Source organism: Vipera berus (assembly GCF_964194415.1).
Source record: "Vipera berus genome assembly, chromosome: 1".
NCBI classification, from domain to species: domain Eukaryota; kingdom Metazoa; phylum Chordata; class Lepidosauria; order Squamata; family Viperidae; genus Vipera; species Vipera berus.
The window spans coordinates 95,950,316-95,962,991 of NC_138202.1; the positions used below are offsets into that span (position 1 = coordinate 95,950,316).

At 34.8% G+C, this 12,676-nt stretch overlaps 1 protein-coding gene across 1 annotated transcript in view; it reads left to right on the top strand.

The window, feature by feature from the left end:
• Window positions 1–12,676, top strand: part of KIAA1549L (KIAA1549 like) — a gene marked incomplete at its 5' end in the record, with an annotated part of 179,326 nt that overhangs the window by 115,806 nt on the left and 50,844 nt on the right. The window contains 2 exons of the mRNA XM_081329331.1: window positions 1,413–1,603; window positions 4,058–4,185. Coding sequence (XP_081185457.1) covers window positions 1,413–1,603; window positions 4,058–4,185 — 319 coding nt within the window. The remainder of the gene's footprint in view (window positions 1–1,412; window positions 1,604–4,057; window positions 4,186–12,676) is intronic.

The window sequence follows — 12,676 nt, forward strand, 5'->3', positions numbered from 1 at the left end:
ATTTTGTGTCACATAGAAATAGGGATTTTCTATTGTGGTTAAGTAATCTTACCCATGTATGAATAGTGACAAGTTTCAAAGGTGCTAATACTTACTCACACTTCAGTTTCTGTAGAAGGAAATTGTTTTTGTGTTCTAAAGTTTATATTCACATACATATTATACATAAGCTGACTGTACAGATTCATAGTATTATTTCAGTTGATTTTTGTTGCACAATTGGAGTGCTAGTGGATTGTAGACCTACAGCAAAACCAGCTTTCTGCTTTCTTTTCAGAACTAGTTCCAGGATTACCCCATCTTACTGCTGCACACACAGCTACTTATCCTGGTCCAACCATATTAATTACTAATGAAAAGGGAAGAAGTTTCCCACTCAAGTTATATACCTTTATAGTTCTGGCACTGGTTGTTAAGGAATCCTAATTTCCCCCCCACTCCAATCCCAAATATATGACAATATATTTGGACATTGGATGTTATAGTGCTACCCTTTGGATCTACTTTACATCCATTTTGTGAAACTGTCTTCCTACCTGAGAACATCTCTCTATAATACCAAAGGGAAAGCCATAAAACTTAAGCTAATTACTTAAATTATCTTCCTTTTGCTCAGATGTAAGATATGTGATAATGGCAGATGAATATTTGATCTGAAAAAAATGAAATAAGAATTCTGCTTCCATTTGCTTTAAACCATGAGTTGCAAACTGTAAATGTTTAGTTTAAACTATTATTTTAGAACCGGTATACTTGTGTAATGTTTAATGCATCTGTTATGTAATTTATTGTCATAAGAATAGTTAATATTTACACGAAGCAGATGGTATTGTGGATAACAGACAATTGTGTCCCATTGGTAAAGTTTAAAAATGGATATGTTCCAAGATGTAGTTAAAAAGTGTGAAATACTGGTTTCTATTTTGCAGTTTATAAGATTAATATTTCAAAACAGTATTTTTTGCTTGCCTTAATCTTTTTATTGATTTCAGTCCATTAAGTCAGTATCTGTTTAAAAGTAAAATAGTGCCAGATCAAATATCATCCTGTGATGCTTTGCAAATGCTCACTTGTTGTTGCCATTGTTTTCTTTATTTAACGATCACTGTTCTTGGAATCTCTCTTGCCTTTGTTGCTGTTTAACTGAAACTCATATGAGGATGTTAGGGATGCTAAGAAGTTAAACCACATCAGTCACACCAGGCCGAAAAAGGAGGCATGAAATTGGAGTAATATTATTTTGTTTAAACAGTAGATGTTCTATTTTGTGGAAAGAATATAGTTTTAAGTAAAGTACAGGCTTAAAATACTTAAAAATGAATACCAATTCTACATTTAAGTATAGATTTTCATCACTTTTAGATACATGCAATGTATATCATTGATGCAAATTGCCCACTTTTTTTTTCCAGCCAGTTCAAGGCTTTGACTACGCCAAGCAACATTTAGGCCAACAAGGGACTGAAGATGATGTTTTGCCCGTCACCCAAGAGACAGTAGTCTTGCCTCTTCCAGTGAGAGATGTTCCTGCATCCCAGGAAAGGGAAATCGTTCAGGATGGGAGCACAGCAAAAACTGCCAAGTCCAATGACACAAGAAAGAGGTCAGCAATATCAGCAGAAAGACTAGGACTTAGATAGTTGACAGATTTTTGTAATTGTTTCTGTGCTTATAATTGTAGTCTTTTCACACACACAAAATCTGCTCAAACCTCTGTGGTACAATATAGTTTTGAATACTTAGGATTTTTTTAAAAAATATTAAGAAAAAAGGGTGATAAAATAATGCATTGTTGCAATATCTGCACATGTGAAACCTATTCAGCCTGTTCTGAATGGAATTATAGGTGCTTTAAAGAAACTGGTTCATAGTTTCTTTAAAGACAAGTAGGCAGTTGCTACTCAATTTCTAATATTTCTAGAAATTACTACCATAATGCATTATTCATAGAACTTTAATTAGTTCATGTTATAGCTGCTAAATTGCTCTTTGGAATGGAGTATATCATTCAATGGTTAATATCCTGGCACAATTTTAGATATGAACTAGGTTTGTTTTTAAAACCCAAACTGGATGGTGCCCTTTAAGAACTGCTTTTTTCCCCTCCTGTGACAAGTCTCTCAATGTATGTCAGGGATAGGGAACTTGTACATCCCAGATATTGCTGAAGTACATCTCCCAGCATAAGTGATGCTGTAGCCTGAAAAATCATGCAAAACAGACCTCGAAATGTTAGCACGTGTATCATAATCATATTGTGCAGTTGTTCTAAAATTAAAATGTAGAATCCAATACCATCATATATTGTGACAGTAATTATGTCTTGGGGATGAACAATTGGAATTCAAACAATTTCAAAATCGGCATGCTTTCTTTTGCATCCAAAACAGTTGCTTCTAATTCAGAGATGTCTGTTTTAACCATTTTCTAAGTATTTTTGAGCTCAAAACAATCTGTATAAGAAAGTAAAAATAATCTGTTTGGAAGGACGAGTCCAATACATTTATATCGTTTGCACAAGGAACAAACTAAAATTCCGTACTTAACTGGTTTACTTTGAATGATCACTATATTCCTCACATAACTTATTTGCACGTTCTTTGTCCAAATTATATACAGATCATGCTGTATAGTTTACCATAGAGTCTGAAACTAAAGATCATTAATAACAAAACAAACATACAAAAACCCAGGTATCAAAACCATGCATTTTTAGAAGCAAGAAACTAGAAAGAAAGCCTTAAGACTGGAAGGTTGTTAGGTCTGTCTTACATGTGGACACAGTTAACAAAGGACTACTCTCATGCATGTACCCAGCTACAACACAGTATACCTTGGAATACAATAGGAACAGATATATGTTTTAAGATTATAAGAGAGTTTAATTTCCTTAGTTTTCTTCGTTGGGAAAATCAGAGCATAGAATACATCAGACAAAATGTATTCTGTTTTTCCCCCCAATTACAATCTCAGCAGAACAAGGGTAAAGAATAGTGAGAGTAATGTTGTGAGTTGTCAATTGATATTTCTTTGAAGCATCTCAGTTTCAGAGATAAATATATGCCATTCTATGCATGACTTAGATTTGTTCACCTGATTTGTGCACAGTGACATAGAAGAAATTACAAATGTTGACTTCATCTCCAGCTAACTATTTCGCTGTTATGCTTAGACCTGTTCATTCTATGCTTACACCTGGACATTGGATGAACTGTTCCAAATAAGAATGAGTGAAATAAATTCTATTCAAAATAGAGCTAATAATCATGGCTTGCTTTAGTAAGGCATAGGGAGTGTGATGGTTGGTTTAGGGATATTTTTTAAAATGTAAGTAGATAGTTCCCATTTTCTTGCAGATTTGACTATTAAACCAGCTGTGCTCTGCTGTTTGCTTTACTGTTTTAAAATGTGTGCATAACATTTACACAGACTGTGAAACTGAATAGTGAATATGAATCCACCTCTGAATATCTTTTCGTTATACATTCACAAAAGGAAATCTTTCAGTGGTTAAAAGATATAAGATTTCTCCCTCTTTCCAGAGAGTATTAAACATTTTAGATTATTATAGTGCCCTTTATCCTAGTGCTGTTTTTGAAATATGGCTAAAGATGAATTTCCTACTGGAAAATACTCATTTCTCTTCTGATTGTATAAAAAGGCATGGAATGAGTCTGAAGCAATATGCTAAACCAATGTTAGAATAAAGATGCATGTATTGAGAATTATTTATTTAATGGCCTCTGTGCGAGAGAAAAAAACTTTGCCTTTTTTGTTGCAAGATTTTCTCTTTATTATTGTGAGCTTACAAAGAAAACGATAGCCAAGCGTAGTCTGACTTCTGGTTGTTATAACAACCCCTTCCCCTGGAAATACTATGGATGCCTTCCTGCTGTTTTTATGTTTCTTCATTGCAACATGCTATAAATATTTATTTGTCTGTAAAAATCAAGCTTGGAATAGGCGGTGATGCAGGCCAAGCAAATGCAATAACCTTGAAATGACAAATATGCAGGAAAAACCTAGTCTTCTTCCTTGTTGCTATGGTTACTTGCAGCCGGTCGCTGAGTGAAAATGGTTCTGTCATCAGCAACGAATCAGGAAAGCCCAATTCAGGCCGAGGCTCTCCACAGAAAGTAACAGCACAGCAGAAAGTGACAAAAGAGGAGGGAAGAAAAAGAAATGGTGAGAAATGCACTCTGGTGAATGATCTACTAACTTACCTTTCTTTTCTCCCATGGAGATAGATTACCCTAGAACAGGGTAGGCAACCTTGGCTCTTTTATGACTGGCTGGCTCAGGAATTCTGGGAGTTGAAGTCCACGAGTCATAAAAGAGCCAAGGTTGCCTACCCTGTTCTAGAAAATATAATGCTGAATATAATATTGCAGTTAATTGGAATCAATGCCATACACTTCTCTCTCTTTTTCTTTTTCTTTTTTCTTTCTTTCTTTCTTTTTGTTTGTTTATAAGCCTTATTTGAGTTTTGTAGACCACCACTTTAGTATGACCTCAGTCTTTATTCCAACTTTGATCATTGCTGCGTTTCCTGGTGTATTAGGAAAAACTAGGGCAGTGTGGTCTGAATCTAAATTTGATTTATAACACATGCTTTTCCATTTCTATTTTGATGTTGCTTTAATTGGGCCAAATTTGTTAATGTCCCTTAATTTTGTTAACTGAGTATCAAAATTGTGGCTTCAAATTGTAGCAGGCTATTTTTTTTCTTAAACATTGTCCTTTTTGTTCTGTCTTTCTGCGTGGTCCTTAGAAGAGAAGTAGGCTTTTTGATTTAAGTTACCACCTATGTTTAATGACAACTGGATATTAATTTTCAATGTGCTATGTGATGTTGTTCGGATTGTGTAAAGTGTTACTTCTTTTGTCTGAAACTCAAAATAAATTGTAAAAAAAATGTCTTGCTGATGAAAATCTCTCAACTTCTCTTAAAAATGTGCAGAAAGAACTTCTGCGTTAAATGTATATGTGAGAAGCAGTATAAAGTTGAATTAATATAAAAATCTTAGGATCATCATACTGTTTGATATTGAAAAGTTACATTATATTATAGAATATTTTTCTCAATATATTGGTTGAAAGTGATACTATTAAATATGAACAGTTTAATGGTGTGGTGGATAAACATTTACATCTGTGTATAAATGATATATTTATACATTTATAATTATCTGAAAAGTCTCCACAAATTTTTGTATTACCAGATATATATATTTATTATTCAAAGCAAGTGATCTCTAGTATCAATTCTCATAAAGTTTAAGTCTTTTACAGATTTTCTGAAAAAAAAACTCCTGCATGTTACTTTCCATTCCAATATTTTAATGCTAAAAGACTGTTTTAAAAATCCTTTTTTTGAATCATTCCAGAATGCCATCTTATTTGTTCTATATTATAAAGATATGTTGTTTTCTGTGTGCTTATGTTTTTATTTAGTTTTTGTTTTTAGAGCTCAAAAAATAGCATTTTAAATAAAATTGTAGTAATGTTTCATTTGATCAATGCTCACTGTAATTCTGATCAATCTTTACAATGCAGATTATTGTTACTGAAATTCATGCACAAGGAGATTTTTATTTAAACCAGAAAACCTTTGTATTAGGTTGCATCCACTTGTAAACTTACTTATAGCAAAGCTATTGAAATCATGAGAGTAAGATATTTATAGCTAATATATAAGAAGAGCTCTAAAGGGTCAGAGCATCCAACTGCATTTTAGGAGTTTACTAGTCTGAATGGGAGAACAATAGATCCTTCCATTGTTACTTCCTGGTAATCAGTATTTTAGCCATGCAGTCTGTGTTTTAGGAGGTAGTAAATAGTCATTACTATTTACTAAATAGTCACCCCTGGGAACTCATCCATTCTTCATTTAATATCATCCAAATTGGTTTCCATTGTCACAACTACTGATAGCAAATTTCAGTTTATGTGTTATATATTAACCTGAATCACTCTACCCACATTATCTAGGCGATGCATAATTTTATAAACTATCAAAATTCCCATTAATCCTCCTTCTTATGTTAAAGAACTTCAGTAACTGTAATCTTTCCTTTTAAGGCAGGGATCCCCAACCCCATGTCTGTGGTCCAGTGCTGGGCTGCAGGCTGTTCAGAACCAGGCTGTGGAAGTGGTGGGCATGTGGGTGCACACCAAGCTGCATTTATGAAAGTGGTACACGCATGCGTGCAAAACCATCTCCTCTCCTACCCCACCGCCTCTGCTGAGCTGGAAAGGTTGGGGACTGCTCTTTTAGGAGAACTGCCCTGACCCATAAACATTTTGGTTTCTTTTCTTTTTTTTTGCATGTTTTTCTCGCTTACAATTTTTTAAGGTGCATTGACTAGACATGTACACAGTAATTGAAGTATATGATTACCATAGTTTTTTATAATGACATTGTCACAGCGTTTTTAGTGTTTTGTCAGTAAGCTTGTTGCAGTCTGTTTCTTTGCAAGCTGTATTGTTATCATTGTAACCATGGTGAGTGTCACATGTTCAGCCATGGTTTTTTGTTTGGTTTTATATTTATTACTGTGTGCTCATGTCCAAAACAAAACTTTCTCTTTTTTTTCCTTTGTGCTGTCTGGTGAGATAGACATGTAGGCATGAGTCTTCTTTTGTTTTTACAAGTTTCTTTGTAATTAAAAGTTTTATAGTAGAATATATGCTTCGGGGTTTCTTTATTTTTACCTGATGTTCATCATGCATCAAATGAACCACGGTTCATCGCTCCCTGATAGGGAGTTTTTGATTTACTCCCTGACATGGTAGCAGAGGATGGTTGTTACTAATTTTAGAGAGATCTTTTGGGAGTTCATCATTTCAATTTTACTACTTTGAATAGTTTATCATTAGGCAACGTGGCCACTTCATTGCTAAACCCCAACGCCAGATATTTATGTACAAGTTAAAAAGCATACCAGTCTTTACGTGGCCTCACTTTGCAAATCTTGCCAGTATTAAAATTAACTACTTTCCCCCTATGTCTCTGTTTTGTTTGTTACAAGTTGCCAATCTATAAGAACACTTCTCAATAAACCCAGTGGCAGCTGGATTTGTTCAGTATTTTTTGAAGAAGAACTTTGACAAATGCTTTTGAAAAACCAAGTGTGCAGTGCAAATTTTTACTGGACTTATAGGCATAATTTCAATGCATTTCTATCGGGCTAAACTCAGCCCTCTTGCAAAAAGAAATACTTTGCTAACCAATACAGTGCATGATCTCTTAACAAGAGAAAGAGAAAGGCAATTGCAGGTCCATTCAGACATATGACATTCAATATTTGTTCAGTCTTTCCAGCCTTTGTGATTGTTGATTGAATACCAAACATTAAAAAAGTGGAAAAAAATTATATAAATCTGCTTGTGAGAAGGCTAAGCCTGAATTTAACCCAGTGACTATAAACATTTTATTAGGAAGTTAGCAATCAACTTGCTCAGTGGTAGTGCAACTAATACTCCTCAGCAAATAGAAGGAAAGGGCAAGTCTTTATTTGTAGCAGTTTCTCCTTTTCCTTCTCAGGTTCTGCCTCTCCCAGCTGCTACCAAGTTTCCTTCATGACAGCTGCTTTTGTTCCTATTTCACTGATGAATTGATTTATTCACGCATTCATTAAGTTAGAGATACCTAGTGAGCATAAATAATGAAGGTTAGAAATCAGTCCTCTTTTTAGAGAAAAAGGCCTTACAAGAACCCCTAGAAAAGTTAAAAAGCTAAGCTACTTGGATGAATTTTTGTTTGCTTGTCTCAGGTTTCCTTGCAGTTTGGGGCAAGAAAATAGGAATAATGGTGGCTTTACGTATTTGGCTATAGACAGTATTTTTAACACTCTCCCAAGATATCTTTATTAACTTTACTGTTAGCTACCTAGATAAAAAAGATGCTCTTTTCTTCTTGATAAAAGTCTAAAGGATAATTTGAGAAACCCATTATAACCTCAGTAAATTAAGCAAGTCGCATAGAAGTAAAACACTTCTGCCTATTGCAGAAGAACTGAACTGGAGTATAGTTTTAGTTGTGAATTATAGACAGATGGAACCAAATACTGAGAAAAGGCATCAGAGCTGAGAGAAGGCATCAAGCCAGGAAGATCTTGTTCAAGTCCTAGACACCTCTAGTTAAACCAGATGAACTCACTTTTTCAGGGTACCGTTAAGCAGGTCATTCAATATGTGGGACAGTTATGCAGAAGACTGATTGTGTTTTCAGTCTAAACCAGTAGCTTCTGTCAGTAGCTTATGCTCAGTTTCGGAGTGTCATGCCATATTCCATCTGTACATATTCAGTGTGCCAAATATATGATATTCCCTGCCTTTGAAGCAAGTGTTTTTTCTAAATATACACAGAAAATAATGTTCATATTAGAACAGTAAATGATAAGAACAAGCTATTGGAACAATCCAAACAGAGCTAGTTGATGCAGTATTTTACTTCCAGAACTGATTTAAATAAATACAACTAATAAGGCTATGAATTTATGGGTATTCTGACAGATTAGCTGAGCAACCTTTTTAATGCAAGGATTAAACGTATTATCTCTTAAGAAAAGAAACAGGCTTTGAAAATGAGGAAAACGGTCTTTACTGTTCACATTGGTTTATTTAGGAAATCAAATATAAGACTGGTTCATTGGTTGTCATAGTAGCAAACCAATTTTAAATCCTGTTTTTCTGATTAAGAGGAAAGTGACATCTCATGGTTACTATTAAAGGTAGGCTTTAATCTTCTTAAAACCTTCCTAATTTAGACACACAACATGTGTATGAAGGAATATGCATTTGAAGAACTAGTAGAGGCAGAAAGGCCCAGCTGTAGAACTTGTTATTAGGATTGGGAATTTGATTTAATAATGGGAAACTAATTTAAACTCTGTCCTTTTCAGTTTAACTATGAAAAAAGTTTTTCATGGGTCATTGGGTAATCATTTCCCTACCAAAGTATTTTTAATGGTATTCCATTTCCGTGTGATATCCTATAATACCCATTTTCCTGAGTTTAATTATGGTAGTCTTCAAAGCTTCTAAGACTTGTCAAGTTCATATAATAGACAGATGAGCTAATGTATGAACAGGATACTTCATTTGATATCTTACATTCAGACATCATTGTGTGTCATTATTATCTTATTTAAAAATGGATGGGCAATAGGCTCCTTCAGTGTTGCACTGAGAAGAATTTAGTGAGACTTATAAATAAAAGAACTTACCGGTACCTAAAATTGGGGATGTCACAAGGTGTCATATCTCCAATTTGTTGTGATATGTAGAATTGGACTGAACCAATCCCTGTAGTATAATTATTTAGTTGTATAATTTCTTAGATAAGTATTTTATTTTAGTATATCAATATTTTAAACAAGCTATAAAAAATACAGGATTATGGACATAGTTTTATATGACGTCCAGTTATTTATTTATGTAAGTTATGTTACTTTCATATAATTTTGTGATAGCTTAAAGGTGAATGGTATGAACTTTTGTGACCTAATACCCACTCCATCAAATGCAAGTTAAATTAACCACATAAGTAAAGCTACATAAGTCCTTTGAGACTGTCTTTTACTATGAAACCAGCCGATTATTGTCCATTCTTAACAATAGACATCATAGAACCTTTGTTCTGGCTAGATTCAATACATATACACTTCAATAGTTATTGATGGTAAATACAAAAAGAAATCCCTTCTGCAAACAACTTTGCTCCTATGTGAGGTAGTAATTCAGCCCCTCATAAAGGAATTCCCAGGGACAGATGACCAATAGAGAGATAACCAATGGTACATCTCCTATCTTTTAGCAGACCATTAAAAACACTACTATCTAAAATGTAGCCAAAAGCTGCCTCACTACTAGAATGAGACAACAAATATTGTCCAATAAAATGGCATTTCCTTGAAACCTTTAAACTTATCACTCTCCCCTTCCTTTCTTTCTCTTTCACTCACTCTTTCACTCTTTCTCTTGAACTTCTTTTAATTGCCATTTTATGCATATTCTATATATTTTATGAATGTATTTATATGTACACATTGGTCAGGGAGGTCAGGGGAACCAGGCTACAGGTCAGCAAGCATACAAGGAGGCTGACGGGGTGGGGTGGGGACTTTATGGAGCAATATGTGATCTTCTCTACTGGTTTTCCCGTAGAGTTTGCTTGTGGGAAGCTTTCAGGGAAGGTCATGATATAGTCATAAGGCAACCTTTGGGACACTGCAACTGTCAGAAGTGTGAGATGGTTGCCTGGCACACAAATCACAATCATGTGACATTGGGGATGGTGCAACAGCTGGAATGTGGAGAAATGAGTAGTCAGTCCTTCAAGGACTACTGTATTATTTACTGTTCGCATCGCTGGATACATTATCACGACAGTGACAGCTTTCCTGAAGAAGAAACCTTAGTTCTTGATTTGTGTTCATAACATGCATTTTCAAACCCTAACCTGAAAGGAAAAAAAAATTACATGAGGGTTTTCTTGCCTTTCCAACTTAGCATCCTTTATCTTCAAATAAGCTTGTGTACCTTGGACTCCAAATGTTTGTTCTGTAAGTTGGAGGTGGGATGAGGTGGTCTCCATGCAATTTTGTGCAGTCCCACATAATACTCCTTCCCTATAAACATCATTAATCTTGGCAGCATAAGAATGTCAGTACAAATATCCAGAATCTTTTTTTTTAAATGAACTGCAGTTTCTATAGTAACTATCCTATTTTCTAATAAATGCTTACCTGAGCTTTGGAAAGGGAAGTTGGATGTAATGAATATAAAGGATGTTGTAGAGGTATCTACAAGCAAAGAGTAAAACAGTAGCTTTAGATAAAGACAATGCTGATCTTTCTTCAGCTTTATGATATTTATCACAGTGTACAGCTTGGTTGAATAGCTGTGGCTTTAAACGTCAAGGAAAATTTGCCATAATCCTTTGCAAGTGAATTTCACAATCTGCAAGAGACCACATTCTGTAGATATGAATGATTTCTTCTCAAAACCAGTTATAAATATAATTCAAATTACTAATGAATTCTGAGATGTCCTGTCTCCATGGAGCATGAATTATCAAATCAAATCTTATATATGATGGGAAACTGAAGATGTCATTTTGATGGACTCAAACCTATGTCTTTTCCAGTAAATTCACAAAAACTGCACCAGAGTCTGATTACGCTCACTTATCGCATCATCAAGAACTTCCAGTACAAATAAAATAAAATAAATGAGAAATAATTCATTTGCTATGTTCCAATCCATCTTGATTTCTGCATATAGCATCTTTGATGTTTATAATGCTGTTATTTTGCCTACATGGCTTTAAGGTAGAAAATAATGAGTTTTTGACATATTTATTAACACAATGTATTAGTATTTACATTTACCCTAATTTCAGAATCCAAAGGATGATGCTACTTTCAGGAAGCTCTCTTATCAGCAAATTGTAACAGTAGTGCATTTATAAAAAAAATTGCTGCTGCTACTCTAGCTGTTCTGATTATAAAGCTATTTATTAGATGCCGTACATTTTGGCTTCAGGTAGCTTCTTAACAGAAGGAAAGGAAAATGAAAAAATGTTGCCTTGTGGCACGGAAGCTGTGAATCCTTATTTAAGCACTAAACATAAAATAATGGACTTATCTAGCTCCTTTCCCTGCATCCATTTTGCAGATATCTATACCTTAGCTCATCTGAGGCAGATGGAAAACTGCAGAAGACAGGAGAATATTCCTCTCCTGGGTAATTTATCTGATACAATTTTAAAATGAACCAGAAGAGCCACAATTGCAGAACAAGTATTTGAGAATTTGCAACTATAAACTCTATATATTTAGATTTCAGAATGTGTGTGTGTGTGTGTGTGTGTGTACTGAACTGGTTTATTTTATGCAAAAAAACCCACCAGGTAATTTCAGAGTAAAAAATTAGAAGACCATCCTGTAAAAAGGCAGCAACATGAGCCTTGGTGGAGCAGTGGGCTAATGCCTCCTTAAGTAACACCAGCTGCCTGCAATTAGTGCAGGTTCGCATCCCACCAGGCTCAAGATTGACTCAGCCTTCCATCCTTCCGAGGTAGGTAAAATGAGGACCCAGCTTGTTGGGGGCAATTAAGCTGACTTTGTAATAATGCCGCTTGGGGGGTGTATGAAAGCCCTAATAAGCAGGCATATACATAGAATGAAGGCTACTGCTAAGCTTGTAAGCCGCCCTGAGTCTTCGGAGAAGGGCGGGATATAAATGGAATTAAAATAATAAAAAAATAAAATAAACAAACCACTTCCTTGTTTTTGAAATGTTTGATGTGGTGATAAAGATGCTGGACTGGCAACGGGGAAGCCATGAATTCTAGTTCTCTCTTAGCGTGGAAGGCAACAGGTGACTTTGGGCCAGCCACACTCTCTCAGCTCAACCCACATCACAAGATTGTTATTATGAGGAAAGTAGGAAGGGGGAGCACGATGTAAACTAATAAAGGGAGTGTGCATTTACTAACAAAAATGAGAGATTAATTTAATAAAGAATAAATAATCTTAGTCTTGTTATGATTTAAAAATCCATGAACAAATTTGGGTGAGACACTCCCCAGCTACATTGAAAAAACAACTATTGCTGATAACATGGTTTCATGAAACTTGAAACTTCATGGTTTCATTTGACAATTAAT